Source organism: Amia ocellicauda, chromosome 4 (assembly GCF_036373705.1).
Source record: "Amia ocellicauda isolate fAmiCal2 chromosome 4, fAmiCal2.hap1, whole genome shotgun sequence".
In the NCBI taxonomy this organism is placed as follows: Eukaryota; Metazoa; Chordata; class Actinopteri; order Amiiformes; family Amiidae; genus Amia; species Amia ocellicauda.
Window position 1 is genome coordinate 28598309 of NC_089853.1, and position 19206 is coordinate 28617514.

Here is a 19206-nt window from a genome sequence, read left to right on the forward strand (position 1 = left end):
GCTTACACAAGGTCTTATTGAGATTGATTGCGGACTCTGACCCCCCCTGTCCCGTGTGAGAGATCCCATCGGGAGAGGCAGTGCACTAACAGCTGCAGCTCTCCCCCCTTGCCCTCTGACCTCCCCATCACTCTGCATCGCAGATCAGTGTCTCCCCAAAGCACACAGCCCAGCACTGCCTCCAGTCAACTGCCCCGGAGGAAACAGAGCACATTGTTGTTCATGGTCACCTGTGTGTTAATGTCCACTATTATTTGTTTTACTACAATGGCTACTACTTATTATTCGTCTTGATTCTTTATTATTCAGGACGTGAAATGAAAATGTCTTATCATGTCTGGTATTGTCCCAACTGATTTCACCAAGGTACCGATCAGACGTGGTGTCATTTTGAAATTAAAGTTATATTTTAGAGATCTTGTTTTTTGCCATTGTATGCTTAGGCCTACATGATTTCATAGAGCGGCACTTGTTTTTTTTCCTTTCATCCCCCTCCCCATTACTTCACTTGTTTGACATTAGAGGGGAATCTCCCATTTTTTGTGCAGGGCCTCCAGGTCTAATGGAGCTGCTGTTTCTCTGTTGTCTTCCAGGAACTACCATGTATTTTACTACCTGCTGGCAGGAGCGACTGACGAGGAGAGGACCGCATTCCACCTCAAGAACCCTGAGGAGTACCATTACCTCAATCAGGTGGGGAGGTCAACTGTTGCAGCAGAATCACGCTTTTGGGCTGCTTCTTCAAACCCACAGTCCAATTCAGTTGACCACGGTCCCAATTATTTTTTGCGTATTCCAGCTTCAACCTTTAAAGTTCAACTCGTCTTTTTGGATCACATTTTTTAAACAGAATTTTAAGTTTCTTCTGAATTCCAGCTGGATTAAGAAAACCGGTTTTGTAACAACAAAGAGACAGCTGGCAATGGCTTGGCTCACTTTCTTGTCATAAAATACAATACATACAGTCCTGAAGACTGGCTGACCGCGCGTAGAGCCACTTCACACGTGTACAGTTTCTGGATATTGCCATGCTAGCATGACAGAGCCAGCTGCACCCAGTTACACGGACCGGCTGCAAGTCCCAGTCACTCTTGCTGGAAAACAGGAAGAGAGGGAAAGGAAGCAGATTCCATTGTTCATTACTACCATTCCTCTCACCAGCCCCATTTGCTTTGTGTGTGTGCCATAACCTAGATACACAGCCTTGCCTAAAAAAGAACAAGAAAAAAAGCTTTCAAGAGAACGTGACGGCAGAGTTCGTTAACATTCCTCCACACTCCCATTGCATCTTTTCTGGCTAATCCAGTGTCTTTTCATAATTTACCTGTCGTGTTGTGGTTCATGTCTGACACTTGCTACTGCCCTGCTACCTGTCCTTCCCATTCACAACGACATCTGGCAGCCTGCAAGCCCCAGTCCCTGGAGTACGACCTCATGCATGCTGTACAGCACCATTGCCACACGATCAACTCAGTGCATGGCCTTAGGAGGTTTTTATAGAGTAACAAGGCCACATACTTCTAAACCACAGACAAGGAGCATTCAAGGGAATTATATATATATTTTTTTATTGGCAGACGCCCTTATCCAGGGCGACTTACAACATAAGTGCAACACTTTTTTTATTCTCTTTGTGTTATTCAAACTACATATGTCATATATGACACACTGATAGTGGGGGGCCTGTTTCATTAAGTGTATAATGGGGTCCCCCTCACTGATTCCATAAACTGCAGATTAATTTCTATTTACAACAGATTTCAACAGGTTGGCTAGCAATACACATTTGTATATTATGGTTCATTAAAAAAATATAATGATAATTTACACAAACAATAGAATGGATGCTGACTACAGTAAGATGTGTTCAATAACAGATTAGGAGTATTTTTCATCTTCACACATTCAGTCATTCCACCTACAAAAATGTGCACCCAGCTCCTTACAGTACTGGAGCATAGAGAATCCTAACTCAATTTACTTTTGTATTTCTTTTGATGTGTTTTACATCCTAAAATAATTGAATTCTTTCTTTATCAAAAAATAAAGTAATTAGACCAGCTCCTTATTCTTTAAAACATGGAATTCAATCACCATGCATAAATAGATGAAATCCTTCCTAGATATCAGTGTTTTTATTGCAGATCTTGTAAGTGATTTCTTTGTGTTGCAGCCTTCAGATCTGCATTGTATTATTTTCTTACTCATAACGGTAAGACCATGAGAAGAAACAAATTCAATGTGTTGCCTACCAACTCGAATGAAGCATTGGGCTGAATTCTTCACATATCCGTGGAGTTGTGCCACATACACTCTCAGCCTCTTCATGACATTAAGAACTCTCAGAATTGTGAAGAATTGTAACTTTGTAACGGTCCATGGTAGGCTTCTTGAAAAGCGTAAAATACAAACAAAAAACCCACAGAGAAAACAAACAATTTGATCATTTTTAAGTTCTTTATTGTTCACAGATGTAATGCTACCATGGAGAGAAAAAAATAAAAAACTTCACAACATAAAGATTGTATTTTGTAATAGTAGTACTTGGTATACATCTGTCTCTCTTCTAAACCATTACAAAATAAATTTGAGGGTAATGAGTCTGAGAAAAAAATACACGAACATTTGATTTGATTTGATGCTCTCAGGAATGTATTTGCCGCAAATCCAATTAAACGGCCCAGTGATAGGAATACAGTTAGGTTTCGATGCAGTGTAGCTGTGATCTGCTGAAGGAAAAGGTGTTCATGGTTAGGGCAGGCCTGGTCTAGAACAGATTGGCCGTGTGCTTTGGCTCCTTTATTAACCGCATGCTTTTCATCCTTTTCATTGTAGAGAATGAATGTTTGTGTTGAATGCTGCCTAACCCCATTTACCTTACTTACAGATCACAAAGAAACCCCTCAGACTGCACTGGGAAAATTACTATGAAACCGAACCGGTCAGTATTCATATCTGTGGGCACTGCTGGGATGAAACAACGCTCCCCCCCCTCATTCAATTTCCTCACACGTTCATGCACACATATTTGGCAAAATTCGAATCCTTATTTTCTTTTGATGCTTTTTCTTGTTGTTCTTGTAAATGGTGGTGGTGATGGTGTTCAGTTGTGCTGTTTTATATTGGACACATCCTCGGCAGATCCCCCACGTCTAACTTTTGGTCATTCAGTTTTCTTGTGTAATATACTTAAGCTTGATTGTCACAGATGTCTATTTTTGGGCTATTTCTCTGTCCAAAGAGATCAACATCACACAGCAACCCTATTTTATTTTAAACTCTTTATCACCTCAGTCAGATCACCACCTGCCCCACACTGAGATTCCCTTTCAGTGTCTGTCCTTAAAGAAGAAAAAAATGATATCACTGATCTGAAATCTATAAATTCATCTTGGCTTATAAAGTAGAAATACTGTCAAAGGCTCCACCCATGTGTCCATCCAGAAATGCATTCAGATCTGATAAACTCATTTCCGTGTCTTCTCCATAGATATTTAGAAATAACTAACTAAAGAAGCATGTAAAGTGTTAATCTAGATAATGGATTTCTGAATAATTGACTTACTCAAGAAAACAGTGACCAAAAAGCCATAGTGCTTCTCTTGTTTTCTCATATGATTTTGGGGTGGAATTCCTTATATTTTTCTGCATAGCATGTTGACATTTAAACGCATCCCTCTCTATGCTGCTGCTCTTTTTTTACTAGCTAAAATTACAGCTGTAGTACTGAGAATTTCTGATACCTGTAAATAGACAAATACAGGTAAGTAATGCAAATTAAACTCTTGAGTAGGAGATACAAAAAAGGGAAGTGGTGTACAGTCGGTGATTCATTTCCTGCTCTCCATAACGCACGTGAGTCATGAAGCAGTTTAAATGTAAATATAGCAGAACAATACACGGACTGTATATGATCTTACAAAAAAGCACACACGACCAAATGAGAACACTGTATTGGTTTCAGTGGAGATTCTGAATTACCTATATTATATTTTGTTATTTTAAATTCATCCCATGCTGTTATCCTAGGATCACAGATTGTTCAAGTGTGTGTTAGATTAGATAATGCTTTAAATGAAGGGTTTGCTGAATTTCCATGAAAAATTACATTTTAATTATTTTTTTGTTTTTATCTTAGTACACTTGACAATTGCCTTATTTTATTTAACTAATGCTGATAATACCTAGCACTTCAAATGTCTATATCAACTATTTTAACCCAGAAATATTATGATATTGGGTGAATATTTCTGCTTTTTCTCACATAACAGTAATGTATGGTTGCAACAAGAGAATAAATCATCTTGGAAAAATACTTATTACTTTTATACTTGCTAACTGAGAACTGAGAAATAATACCTGAAGTTTTCTTTGCATTCTTGAAACAGCACCCCAGTTTCAGTGGGTTGATCCTCTTCTGTAGGAAAGTTATAACGATCACATCAAGTGGAACAAGACGAGGCACCCTTACTGGAGTGAGAACATGCGTTTACAAATCCAACATCATTATTACTGTAACGAGGAAACAGCCTGCCCCAATGCCAGCTGGATCCAGGCTTCACTCAATGGCTGACTCTTTTATGGTGCCAGAAAGATACAATTTACAATCTTGGCCTTTTGATGCATTTTACTTTTGCTCTTGACGTGTCTCTATATAGGAACAGCCATCTGCTTTGGAGAAAAGCAGGTTTCTCATAGATTCCATATGTTAAATAAGCAGTCTGCTACAGAAGTGCATTCCAGTCCTGGTCATGAAGACAAAGGCTAGCTCTGTATACATCTTCATTACAAGGATTGGCCAAAATGTGGCTCCCACACCCAATGTGTCCCGCAGCCTCCAGCAAAGCCAAGTAGATATTCCCAATCATGATCATTATTTTCTTCGGGGCTCTTTTGGGAAACCATAATACAGTAACATGCCAAATGTATGTACTTTTATTTGCAAAAGTGAACGTTGTTTGCTTTCATCTTTGAATTTGAATTTTTGATGAGCATGTTTTTTTTTTTTGTTTTTTTTTTCCAGTTTTGTCTTCCTCTTCTGTGTAATACTAGGCCAGCTGTTTTTTTAATTTTATGGTTGGTTTGAGCATTATTGGACTTTCATTTAGAGGAAATACATTAAATGCAACTTCATTCAAAACCAATAACTCTAGCTATTATATTTCATGATTCTGGTTTCAGTTACAATATTTTTATCTTTACCTTTTATTCCCCTTGGGTTTCTGCCAAATTAATTTACTTCTAACAATAATGATCAGCCCACAGTGTTTGCATAAGTATTGTCTGTAGGTAGGGGTGTGCCTGTGTGTGTATAGTCCCACTGGCAGTGCTGACAGCCTACACTGCAGGCAGTGAGCTTCTGTATTGTCCTTGTTCTTGGCACTCTATGCAATTCTCATATCATAGCTCCTTTTAGCTTTGATTCCTTAATGGGCTATGAACTCAATCAAAAATTATAAGTTTGCTTATTTTCTTTGCCACAGAGCCAGATTTCCAGGAACAGTGTAGTAGAAAACACTTATAATTTTCCACTGCATGAGCAAAAATGGCTAAACTGGACATATGCTAACATTCAGCAAGCTCTTAAATTAAACCAGAAATATGTTGCATCTCCAGACAGTTTGACCGAAAGTCAATCTGAGACAAACTCATGAGTCATCTTGTCTCTGTTTATTTTTGCCACTGTTCAGCCTTTTGTGAGCAGCAACTTGTTGTCAGTCCTTTAAAGGTGCCTGCTTTGAAAGGTAGCAAACTATTCACATGAGTGGTATTTTTGGCAGTCCTTCTGTAGTTCACTGTACTGAATGGGACTACCACTAATAGCAGACTTTGTAGACATCTAATAATATTTCAAAAACTCTATTAGTCAGGCACGTAAGACAGCAATATATGCTGCAAAAAATGATTAAATCACTCTGTACCTATAGACGAATAAGAAGAATGTGTTCTTGGAGGGAGTGAGACTGGGTCTATCTGGGCAGCATCTATCAATTATTTAAAATTAGTGATAATGGTTGGGGTTTCCGTGGTGCCCACCTTCCTGAACAGGAAATAAAGTTTGAGGTGTTGTTAACTGCCCTCTGTTCTTGCAACCAGCAGGATTGCTTCACTGTGGAAGGGGAGGATCTGAAGCACGACTTTGAGCGATTGCAGCTGGCCATGGAGATGGTGGGGTTCCTGCCTGCAACTCGTAAACAGTAAGCCCTAAGAATTTACTACGACACAGACTGCAGCCTCTCTGAGCTCTCTCTGCACTGTCACTATACCGATCCCCCGCTTCCAACAAACTCATTAATTACAAGGGAATATTAGCCTTGTGAATTGGGGAATAATTTTTCTTACTTTACGGTCTGGAGCTGCTTTAGAACAGCTTTCTCACTGCAGTGAGGTTCCATAAAGAATGATGGGAGGTTTACCCATCCCTGACGATGATGAAGTAAGAAGCTGTAAGCACACTGAGATAATGCTTATCATATGTGTGGAAAACAGTCCCACAGTGATTAGAAGCCAGAATGGCTGATGGCAGTGTTAGCGTCTTTCACCAGAGGTGTTCTCTGATGTGTTTCATTAATACAATTTGTCTTCTGTTGCAGGATCTTCTCCCTGCTGTCTGCTATCCTACATTTAGGGAACATTCGCTATAAGAAGAAAACCTATAGGGATGATTCCATCGATATTTGCAACCCGGAAGTGCTGCCAACAGTATCGGAGCTGCTTGAGGTAAGACCAAGCCTTACCATCTCTGTCATTAACTCTGCTTTACCAGAGAACATGGGGGTTTGTGCTGGTGCAAATCAGTGTTTGTAAATTGAACATTAAACTGAATCTTGAGTGAACATACACAATACACAACTCGTCTGTCTTTAATCATGCGGTTGTATTATTTATCTTACTGCAAGCATATATTTAATTTTTTCAAAATGAGATTGATGTACCAGTCACCAAGCCTTTAAAATATAGCCTTCAGGCTCGTATATGTCCTGACCTTTGCGTTGTTTCTTTTAGTGTTGTATTCATAGGGAGACTGGTAAAGTTGGGTAACATTGTGCAATCCTAATTCATCTAATGTCTAGTAGTATAAATAGACTTCAAACCTTTATTTTAATAATGTAAATTTTAGCTAGTGATTTGCCTGGCAAACATTTTAAGTTTTGGTAAGATGTTCATACTGCATGTGTCAGGTACAAGCTTAATAAAGACCTCGATGAAGCCCTCTGGTGAAACTGAAGAAAACATTTCTATAGAAAATATTTGTATTAGATTAGACATCTTGTAAGAGTATATGCTTGAAGGCATGGATTAACAGTAAACATGGCCTGGTTTGTAAAGTTAAAAAAAAAAAAAAAAAAAAAAAAAAGCCAAGGGCATCGACTTTCCGGAATACATGTGTGAAGCTGAAACATGCCAACAGTGCAGTGAGCTTCATCACCACAACCCATTTCACTTCCAGTCCAGTCTCATATTGTTTTCTCTGTCTGGGTTATTATTCACAGTGCTAACCGTTATCATTTCCTCTAGGAGCTTCTCTCTCTCTCTCTCTCTCTCTCTCTCTCTCTCTCTCTCTCTGATGGCTTATTATAAAGCTCAGCCATGTCAATTATGAATTAAAAACATAACCTGTCATCTTATAACGTAACTGATACATTGGCCTGCAGACCCTAAGGGAAAGAGTCCCATTAAATTGCTTAAAACGACAATAATTCAAGCTGTGCCGTCACGAGTGCCTGACCCTTGATGCTCAGAGAGTGGTGTCGTAGGGAGGCTGGGTGACCCTCGTGGTTTGCAGTGATCCTATCGGTGCGTGTTGACAGGGTGACTTTGTCAAAGTGGAGGAGTGCCATTTCCCCTGGTGTGGCTGGTGCCCTGAGTGATAAGCCATACGGGCCCCCTGCACTGCCATCTCTTCCTTTTATTTCACACCGTTGGCCTTTTAAAAAAAAAAAAAAAAAGTTAAGTACCCAAGCACAATTATTTATTTATTTACAGAAATTGGTACTTGCAGTGGCAGTAATACCAACCACATTCATATTCATTAACTCCTTACAACTCACTGCCACAATGTATGGCTCAGGCTCTGTTGATTTACCTTCCCAAGCCATTCAGAGCAGTCGGTGAGCCAAAAGGAAACTAGTTTTCCACAAACAGCCTTTAGTCTGATTTTTATTCCAAAGATTTTATGGATTGGACCATGGAGTGGTTAGAAAATTTGAAAAAGTGTTTCGAACAATTTACTAATAAGTGTTCTTAATGGAACTTAAAGGAACAATCGCAAAAAGAGGCTATGCAGAAAGACGTAATAAAACAAGTCTGGATCACATTTGAAAAACATTTGGCCCAAAGACCTGTACACATCTTTTTGCAGTTTTAGCTTACAGGGTTTTATTTTCACTGTATAATCCAGTATTTCATATGTTATCAGTCTTGTAAATTCTTAAGTTCCCAAAGATGTCACCACAAATATCTTTCAGCAATCTTGGGTGTCCTGATAGCAAGGCAATGGCAGAATTCCAAACAAAGAAACAATCAATCAGAAAAATGTTCACAGTTTTCTCAAACCATTTAAACAAAATGTCTTTCAGGTTTTGAAAGCTAACTTACATTTGGCATTGCTTGAAACCTGGCTAATTTTTCCTCCTCACATTGGAACTACATAAATCAAATACACTCTAAGTCCCGTTTTCTGTAGAAAATAAAGTTTTGCGTTTGTTTTGTGTATTTTATCGTCAAACGGATGTATTAGATATTTATATTCTTGCTACAAAAGCAAAAAGCAGAACTTAGTCTGTTTTTTGCAAGTTTGACATCAAGATGTATGGAGCTAATAGATGGAAATAAAAATTCCAGGACAAGAATTCAGTTTGCATGCAACATATAATTTGATGATTTATAATTGTGATGCATTTGGCTCTCTAAGTGAGTCATAAGACCTACTTTTATTTTTAATCTTTAAACGGTAGCTTGAGGAGGGCTGATGCTGCAATTTGTGCTTTTAAGAACGATCTTCCTTCACCAAAATCTTTTAGTCTTCCTTACTGTCAGATGTAATAAGCCTGGAAAAATATTCCCTTTGATAAAGCTGAGAGAAGGAGAGAATGCATCACTCTATCTCTGTTGGTACAATTAGAATTGGTTGAAAGTCTCCTTCAAAGTTTCTGGTGCACATTTGGAGTTTCCCCATCCCTCCTCCTACTGTTGCTACTACATTACAATTCTGTACCATTTTATTATTTGTAATGTATTTTTTTTGTTTTGTTTCTCTTTCCTCCTCATGAGAGTCAGGTGTTTACCCTGCCCTCCAAAGGATAGGCTTGTAAAGGTCTATCATTATCTTAGACTGTTTTGCTATGTTGACCTTCAGTTTATTGATGCTTGAGTTATGAACAATGCATGAAAGGAAATGGTCAAATGTGTAGTTGAAATTTAGAACTGTTCATTTTCTGATTACTCTTGTTGAATGGATATATGTTGCTGTAAGTTTGGGGTGCACAGTTCAGGTACCTTTTTTAGCACTACAATTAGTGAAATGTAACATGACTGTACTTAATGATCAGGAGTTTCTCCTCTGTGCAAAGACAGTCCTGCTCTAGAACACGGGTGTGTGCACTGGGGGCTTGTTTAACCTGTCTGTAGTTTCTGAGGATAAGCAAACACTAAAGTCTTGAACACATTTGTATTATCTCTAGTCTGGTAGAGCTCCGTTCCCCTTCCTACTTTGAGCGCTCAGTGCTACAGCTCTGCAAATGGAAGATAAATAAAAGGAAAGGAACATAGCTTTAGCTGTCAGAGGACCGCAGGAAAGGAAATTCTGGATCGAGATCTCTGACTGAACAACACAGAGACAACCATCTGCTGCAAATATGTCTACAGCGCGCGTGCGTGTGTATGTATATATTTGTATATATATTGGCACACTTGCAAAGAGACAAGCGGGACCTCTGTCAACACAAGCCAAAAAATAAAGTTAATCTAATGGAGAACGTCATTTGATAAAAATAGTTTGGTAATTGAGACCTTTGTTCCCTTTTTTAGGTTAGGCAGACAGCTAGAGAAGGCTCAGTCTGATTGAACACTGAAATTGTACACATGAACGTTTTTTTTGGACTGTGTAATTATACAGACTGGTTTTGGAAGAAATGTACACACACTAACCCATGCATGGGCTGTGGCTGAAGGCCCTCCTGAATGTGTTCAGAAATATAATCCCATGTTGTTCTGAACCTCTCGCAGTGCTATAAGTCTTTGACAACCGTCTGACCATTTTTAATAGAGGCTTGAGTGGACTTGGGGAGAAAAACAAAACTCTTTCATTGAATGCTCCTCTTAATTGTAATCCAGTTGAGTGGAACATTCAACTTTTATTTCCAAGCAGTTTCCTAATTCAGAAAGCCATCAGCATATTAAACTAGAAATCTTTTAACAGGACAGACTTCAAGTTCAATCTTTAATTTGTACATTCTAATCCCAGGGCTGTGGAAGGCACTAACAGACCCCCTCTCCTTAAATGTCTGAAAACATGAGCATAGGTTTATCCATGCCAGCTGGGAGATAACGCTGGTCACTTCTTCATCTGCCTAATTGAACTTTACAGCAAATAATAGAAGTTGAGGAAGTTTCCAAGCAATACAGGTTATAGTAATGCAGCATATTACATTCTGTCCTTAGGAGAGGGGAAACCTGCTTCAAGTTATATCAATACAGGTAGCACTTAAAATATCATGCCTGATGATGTTCTCAGTGTTGGTATTTCAGAAGTTACACTGCAGTTCAGCTTGATTGAGAGATGTCAGACAACATGTTGTGTCTTTCTGTGAGAGAGAGAGAGAGAGTCATAGATCCTATTAAGTATCCTCTTGTGTTTTGACTCCAGTTTTTTTTCTATTGTGCTGATTTGAAATTGTTATAACCTGCACTTGGTGAATATTCTGAACACACAGAACTACTTCCTCCTTTGGTCTGAGCATGCTTTGATATGAAAGCTTCAGAGGTGAAAATAATCTGTACTGACCCACCTGAACTGTGCCACCCTTTGCCAGGTCTAATTTAAAAACACACACAAAAAACGACAACTAAAGAATACATTTTACAGCACTGATTATCCAAGTACTGGATCGTCTCCATCATTTTGTTTATTCTTTGGAGTCGAAACCATCAGTGTGTTTTCCCCCTGCTGTCTGATGGTCAGTTACTCTTAAATATACCAAGGATATAAATGAGTCTTCTCTTTGGTTTAGGGAGTATATCAAACAAAGATTTTACCCTGAGAGAAAATGTAAGGTCAGGATGTTGAAGAGGGCCTCGCTTGGAAACTGTAATCAGAACAGGATGAATCGTGTTTTGCACTATGCGTATATGTTTTTCTAATAATATAAACGGCACTGGATTGTGCTGTAAACCCACCCCTGATGAAATGCAATAGGAATGAAGACTGGAGGACAATAATGGGCCTTGATGCTTTTACCCTTTTAAGATATAACAGCAATATCAGTTATGATCAGGACCATGCTAATACAGTAGAAACCATCTGTGTGGTGCTATTTTTGTATTTCTGTCAAGTTCAGTATTGCTGTCTTGCAGACTCTCTTTGTTCAATTTCCATTTATCCATTGTATGTCTTTTCTTCATGAGTAAATTTTACAGTCAGTAAAAAAATGTCCCCCTTTTAAGTAAGTGGTGGAAGTGCTAATTGTCAGATCTGGGAGACCCTCGAGCCCCGTTTTCTAAGCTCTTGCAGCCAAACCCCTCGCTTCTCTTCATGAATCTTAAAAAGCAGAAGTCAAATTCCAACAGACTTCTGATCCCCCATTCAGATCCAACACCCCCATTCGCACATGCTCAGTTGATGCTGACGTGGAGCGCCCAGCCACAGTCTGGATGCTTTACCAGTGCACTCCAAGAAGTGCTGTGCACTAGGAAAAAGACCTTTAATGAATGAGCCAATCCACACCGCCGCTGTCTCTACTGTGATCTTTTACATGGTGCTCAGTTCTGTGGTCTTCAGTGCCTTTCACTTCACAGTGTTTCCAATAATTTCCTCTGTGTAAAATTGGGGGGACCAAAAGCAGAACTGAGAAGTATCTGACCCCATATTCTCTAGTTAGAAAAACTGAGCTTCTTCCACAAGGGAGAGTTTAATATGAAGAGGCCACTTCATGCGTTATCACATAGAGTGAAGGAAACTGAAGAGGAGGGTCTCCGGTGTGACTAGATGTAATTTAAGGAGCTTAAAGGTTCATCAGTACGAAATCTAGATCGACGGCACTGTCCACATCGTCCCTCCGCCTATATTACAGAGCCTATTGAAAACTCGCTCACGCTCGCATCCTGTTTAGAAGCCACGAGACCAAAGCATCCACACATCCCATCTGCAGGGTTTTACATAACTGTATGATGCCAAGTGAAAAAGAAAATCCAGTCTGTTGTCTAACACGTAATCATTAATAAAAAATGAATTGCAGTGCCATGAGTCGCAGTGTTGACCTGAGTTTCCAGACCTGGGTCACAAACCCAGTGCTATATACAAGCCATATATTCATAAATATATATATATACACCGATCAGCCATAACATTATGACCACTGACAGGTGAAGTGAATAACACTGATAATCTCGTTATCATGGCACCTGTTAGTGGGTGGGATATATTAGGCAGCAAGTGAACATTTTGTCCTCAAAGTTAATGTGTTAGAAGCAGGAAAAATGGGAAAGCGTAAGGATCTGAGCGACTTTGACAAGGGCCACATTGTGATGGCTAGACGACTGGGTCAGAGCATCTCCAAACCTGCAGCTCTTGTGGGGTGTTCCCGGTCTGCAGTGGTCAGTACCTATCAAAAGTAGGCGGCCAAGGCTCATTGATGCACGTGGGGAGCGAAGGCTGGCCCGTGTGGTCCGATCCAACAGACAAGATACTGTAGCTCAAATTGCTGAAAAAGTTAATGCTGGTTTTGATAGAAAGGTGTCAGAACACACAGTGCATCGCAGTTTGTTGCGTATGGGGCTGCGTAGCCGCAGACCAGTCAGGGTGCCCATGCTGACCCCTGTCCACTGCCGAAAGCACCTACAATGGACACGTTAGCATCAGAACTGGACCACGGAGCAATGGAAGAAGGTGGCCTGGTCTGATGAATCACGAGTTCAAGGTGTTGGCTTGTCCTCCAAATTCCCCAGATCTCAATCCAATCGAGCATCTGTGGGATGTGCTGGACAAACAAGTCCGATCCATGGAGGCCCCACCTCGCACCTTACAGGACTTAAAGGATCTGCTGCTAACGTCTTGGTGCCAGATACCACAGCACACCTTCAGAGGTCTAGTGGAGTCCATGCCTCGACGGGTCAGGGCTGTTTTGGTGACAAAAGGGGAACCTACACAGTATTAGGCAGGTGGTCATAATGTTATGGCTGATCAGCGTATATTATCCCTCACAGATGGGTACATTGGCCAATTCCAGAAATTAAAAACAAATAAACAAAAGAAAACTTTTGATTGCAGTATGCTCCAAGCAAGCTGTGGTTACCACACTGACCAGTAATACTGCTAGAGAGATGGACAACATGGCAGGCACAGTGATTATAGACAAATCCTGATAATGGTTTTAGTATTTTCTGGCTCTCTGGGGTCATTCTGGGAATAAGCATGTGCAGGGATTCACAGCTAGTCACAATGCTAACTGCCTCCATTTCCTCTGCAGCTGAACCTCTTTGAATCCATTTGCTTTCCCCTTGCCATGTCAGTATTTCTCCTGAAGCATATTTAGGATCTCATCTCTATGTATTAAAATATTCTTCAAAGAGAAAAATAATCTTTTGATGTACATGCATAGTTTGAAATGAAAGTGTCACTTCCTCACTAAGCATGGATATGTTTGAGTGATATCCACACTCCATAAATACAATACTGGTCTGCTCAGCTGAGAGTCTGCTATTCATTGAATAGAATGGGGGGATTTTAGACAGTCCTCAAGTCACTGTGTGCATTTGCTTTACTTTATTTCACACTCTGTTTTCAGGTTTTCCATTTTCTCACTATTTGGTAAAGGGTTTTGAGTGCACACATGTAATGTACAATAGTTTGATTGTATCAGTAGAGCTGTATCATGTTGTGATATCTGTATTCCTGCTAAAACAGAACACACTTTTTATTTTTGCTTTGCTTAGATATTTTAAAAATGAGGACAACAACATCATGTTTGCAAGATGTATAGCTCTGTCAAAACAAATCTCAGTTTTATGTTTTGCATGCTGAATATTGAGCAGTATCCAGAACCCTAGAGAAAAACTGACAGCAGAAAACAAATCACAATGCGTTCTGATACTCTAGTCTGTGTCAGATTTTCGCGTGATTCCGGGGAGAACACTGAGGTGACAGTACTTTATATAGGTATATTTTTTCAGATACCATGGTGAACTAATTCTGTCTGCACCTTAAAGATCTGATGAATGATGCCATTAACGTGCATGTCATAGCCATATCCAATACTGGTCAGTATAATCTGGTTCACTGAAACGGCTCTGATTAATACTCATAAATCTATTGACTAACACATTCCTTTTAAGAGGTGCTCGCGTTTTCTACTTGTGTTGTGTTATGTTGGTACACCAACATTGAATTTCTTCCATGTTCCTCAAATGTTGCATATTGCATATCTGTATATGGGTATTGGTTTAGCTGAATAACTTGTAGGCAATACTCCCTTTAGTTTTTATTTTAAAATGAGAGAATACAAGATTCTAGGTTTTAGAAGCATCAGTTGTATAAATGTATTCTGATATCTGTATGCCTATAAAAAGTATTTTCAAAACTTTCTAAGTTTCATTTGCTTAAAACCATTAAAGCATTCCACTATGTGGTCCCTGGGTAGTCTTTGGTGACATGGCCTACATTTTTATCTGCCAAGTCCTTTAACAATTTTAAGAATGCTAGCAGTTGTGTTCAAGTCAGTAGTGGATATTTTCAGGGAAAATGGTTTCTCTCTCTGAAAGCTAATGTAATTTTGATTTTCCCCAGGTGAAGGAAGAGATGCTGTTTGAGGCCCTGACCACACGAAAGACTGTGACAGTCGGAGAGAGACTCATAGTGCCCTATAGACTGGCTGAGGTAAGAATGGCGCACTTAATTTTGGGGCCAGCAGACTTGCACCAAAACTTTTAAAGGAATCCTCTAGGGTATGCTGCTCACCAGAGGCATGTCAGATCCTTGATTGGTCCAAGCTTTTGACTGTTGGTAACAAAAACACTCATTTGCTCCCCTGGTGGATTTCTTCTGTATAGACGTTACTTGTTGCAGTGTGAGATATGACATTAGAAACCTTCATAAGGCAAGTCATGTTTAAAGAAGACATTTTATTTATTAACTAATTGTACTGTAAAACCAAAAATGAAACTGTGTGAAAGTGGTATTACACAAATTACAGCAATTAAAGTTAAGCATGTAAATATATTTAAATATGCTTGAGCACATAGAGGAAGACAAAAGGTGTTTGTGATGTGATCACAGTATAATGGAAACAAGTCACAACTGAAGTATCCACAATATGCAATAGATATAAACTACTCCTTTAATATCTGCAGTCTGATCTGTTTTAGTGGAGCCCGATGTCTATTTGGGAGCCACTGTGGAAGTCGTTGTTTTTTAATAGTGTATCTGTTTGATAGACATCACAACAGGAAGGATGAAAAGGTCTTAAAAAGCCCACACTGCAAGCAACAGGAACACAGTGCTTGGCAATCCTGTAAACAATAAATACAGAAGATCAAGTATAACTCTGTGCTTGATTTATAGGGCTTTGAGTGACGAGATTATGATTTCGAACTTTTGCATTATGAGAAGCTGTATTTTATACAGAAATCCCTCAGCAGCGAGCCAGAACTCAGGCGTTAAATTAGTGGTGTGTCTGCAGGACTGACATAAAGCAGACCTGGAGTGGGCTGAGGCTTTTCCAGCAGCTGGAATGAAGACAGACCTGCTGTGGCAGGATTGTTTAGGGCTGGGAGAGAGGGAAGGCTTGTAGAAGCAGATGTTTGCTATGCCTTTTGTACTGCGTGTTGAAGTGTGAGGAAGTGTTGTCACTCACAGAATCTATAATCTGTCACCTTAAAGGGGTTAAGGTGTTGAGGCTGTTTCCAAACTTTAGCACCTAAAACGAGTTTGCAGAAATGAGCTCAGAGTGGATCTGTATTTCAAGAAAATCTCTGCATTGTGAAAGCAATAGGAGAGCATTCTCAGTGTCTTTCTCAAAAAATGTTATTTGAAAATTTTTGTCTCCTAATGATACCTAAAATACTTGAACATCTGCCGCAACAAATAGTCCTGATTGGGTCTCTTTTTCAGTTTCACATTTAATCCATTTAAGACAGTATACAATATTTTGATGATGTTTAATTGGCAAAACGTGATTAAGTGTTTGTTTTAGCACTTTACAGCTAAAGCAAAAATGAAAGTGTTGAATGCTGACATTGTCACAGTCTGGTAAATTATTTGTCTAGACAAGCCTTAGTTTAGATTTTAAGTCATGTGCTACATTTATACATCATCCAGACATCATTTTAATGAATCACTGATTCCCGCTATGAAGGCAGCAAGCAGTAAGCCTATTTAATAACATCACTCTGATTAAACATCACTGAGAGTAAAATGCATCTTGTTACGATTCATATTGGTTTGCATTCCACAGCTTGAGAAACACAGCTCTTCCAAGTGTAAAGCTGTTTTTACTCAAACTGTTTTTTATATGCTTTATTTGGATTTTTACCCACAAAACAGACACAGGTTCTGCATATTTGCTTTGAAAACTTCCAAACGTAGATCTACGTGGTTAAAGAACAAATGCATTTTCTCTCCCCAACATTTGCATTCCTTAGCTATAACTGTGACCACTGCAGGATGAAAGCCTGTAGATTAAATACAAAAAGAGATCCACTATTTTTTCCTCATTCCTGTACCTTTGTCTTTCAGTTCATAGTAAGGAAAATATATATATTTTTTTTCAGCAATCCAGCCAAGCCTTTTAAGTACTGTACTTTGATTTAATAAAGGAAGTGAAAATACAGAATATTTTTTTGGTTTCTTCAACAAGTTGCAAATTATGGGAAATTTAGATGGGAATTGACTCAGTTATGTAAATGAGAGCTGGAATTGGTTGCAATGAAAAACAAGTGAACACATAGCTCTTAATGTCCTTGGATGGAGACTTCTCCTTTAGGGGAATGTCAAAATACAGAGATGTTATACACCGAATATCATAACATTATGACCACTGACAGGTGAAGTGAATAACACTGATAATCTCATTATCATGGCACCTGTCAGTGGGTGGGATATATTAGGCAGCATTTTGTCCTCAAAGTTGATGTGTTAGAAGCAGGAAAAATGGGCAAGCGTAAGGATCTGAGCGACTTTGACAAGGGCCAAATTGTGATGGCTAGACGACTGGGTCAGAGCATCTCCAAAACTGCAGCTCTTGTGGGGTGTTCCTGGTCTGCAGTGGTCAGTACCTATCAAAAGTGGTCCAAGGAAGGAAAAGCAGTGAACCAGCAACAGGGTCATGGGCGGCCAAGGCTCATTGATGCACGTGGGGAGCGAAGGCTGGCCCGTGTGGTCCGATCCCACAGACGAGCTACTGTAGCTCAAATTGCTGAAAAAGTTAATGCTGGTTCTGATAGAAAGGTGTTCAAATGTTCATCTGTGTATGTTCGGATTCTAGTATGACCTTTTTCTCACCCCTTTAATCACTTCACACACTGATTATTTTGAGTAAAGCCAGACAGGACAGGGTACCACTCAGGATTGTCATTGAGATCCAGTCAATTAATTCAATTCAGTATGGGTTGTGTAAGTACCGAATTGACTGCTAACTGTTTGAGTATAATATTGTATAGTTTCTCAATCCCTCCAGCCACTAGATAAATGTTGTAAGGCAGCTTTCTCACATTTTTGGAGAATCTATCAACTGAGCAAGTGTGTTGTTTTCTTTGAACTGACAATACATTTCTTGCAGGACTCACTTGTAGTTTTAAAAATATTTCTTAAAAATATAATTGTGCTGAAATGTTCTCTCAGCTGAGCAATGCAACTTAAGAATAAGAGGCAGACTCTTAGTTATGCACAATGATAGATTCCTAAAATATTTGTTCCTACACAATCCTCAGAGCCACCTGTTAGCATAGATGCTAATTGTGCAATTTCCTTTTCCTCTGGAGGTGTAGTAGTCACTACCACTGTTCAGTGCATATTTACCTTCTGTGTCCATGGTGAAAGTATTGCAGCTATATATATTTCCTGCTAAATCATATAGGTGTGACAGAAACATGTTGTGGGGAAACAGGTTGTCGGTCTCTTTGCACAGAGGCTTTGCAGATAATATTTTTTAACCTTCAGTCTTAAATACACAGTTATTGCAATGGGGAGTGTAAGATTTGATTCAATCCTTATAGGGAGTGTAAACAACAAAGAATATTATTAGAGGACAGCCTCCCAGAGACGTGGAATACAATAAGGCCTTAGTGAAAGACTGGGGTAAAAACAAATCTGTAAATAATTCAATAAATGAATCAATGTGAAAACAGTGAGACCGACATATAGAATATATTCCAAACATTCTTGACCAGGAGGACAATTCCACATTGTGGTTCAGATTGTCTTATTCCTGGTGTTATCATAAGCAGCTTTGATAGTATGTTTACTGTTAAACTCACCAAGAAAAGAAAAACATTGTTACTCTTACATGGATTCACAATGCATTTCTTAGATCGCTTCCGTAAACAAGAGTAGGAGAATAGATGACCGTTGTGGCGAGGCTGTTTGTTGCCATGGACCGCACTTCACTATTTTTAGTAACTCTTCTAGAACAGGATGCAATCCAGAAGTAGCTCTCCTAGTTCATCCTGAGGGAGGTGAGAAGGACGCAAATGCATACAGTGCACTGACGTCTGAAGTCTTTTAATTGACTTGAAAGAGTTACACAGGCCTGTAAATGCAAGTCATGTATACCAAATCATCACAGGCACTCCCCAAGAATATACAGGATAAGATGTGAAACATATCAAGAAGCTAATTAAGAGAAGAAAACAGTGGCTGTTGTAAACGTCCCTCTGAATGCAGTGCACACACCAAAACTGCTTTTCAGCTCGCTGGCCTCCTGGTTTCTTGGAACTCTTCAGTCTTGGCTCATTACCCAGTGCTTGAAGCTTGTTTACAAGAGATCTAAACCGTGC

General features: G+C 39.4%; 1 protein-coding gene across 10 annotated transcripts in view; it reads left to right on the forward strand.

Annotated features, from left to right (window-relative positions):
- The window catches only part of myo9aa (myosin IXAa), a 175070-nt gene that overhangs the window by 89672 nt on the left and 66192 nt on the right, over window positions 1–19206 (forward strand). For 6 of the 10 annotated variants that reach the window (XM_066701740.1, XM_066701736.1, XM_066701743.1 and 3 more), the window contains 5 exons: window positions 594–693; window positions 2888–2941; window positions 6097–6197; window positions 6594–6720; window positions 15002–15091. In XM_066701740.1, coding sequence (XP_066557837.1) covers window positions 594–693; window positions 2888–2941; window positions 6097–6197; window positions 6594–6720; window positions 15002–15091 — 472 coding nt within the window. The remainder of the gene's footprint in view (window positions 1–593; window positions 694–2887; window positions 2942–6096; window positions 6198–6593; window positions 6721–15001; window positions 15092–19206) is intronic. The other 4 variants (XM_066701744.1, XM_066701737.1, XM_066701738.1 and 1 more) reach the window with 3 other exon arrangements.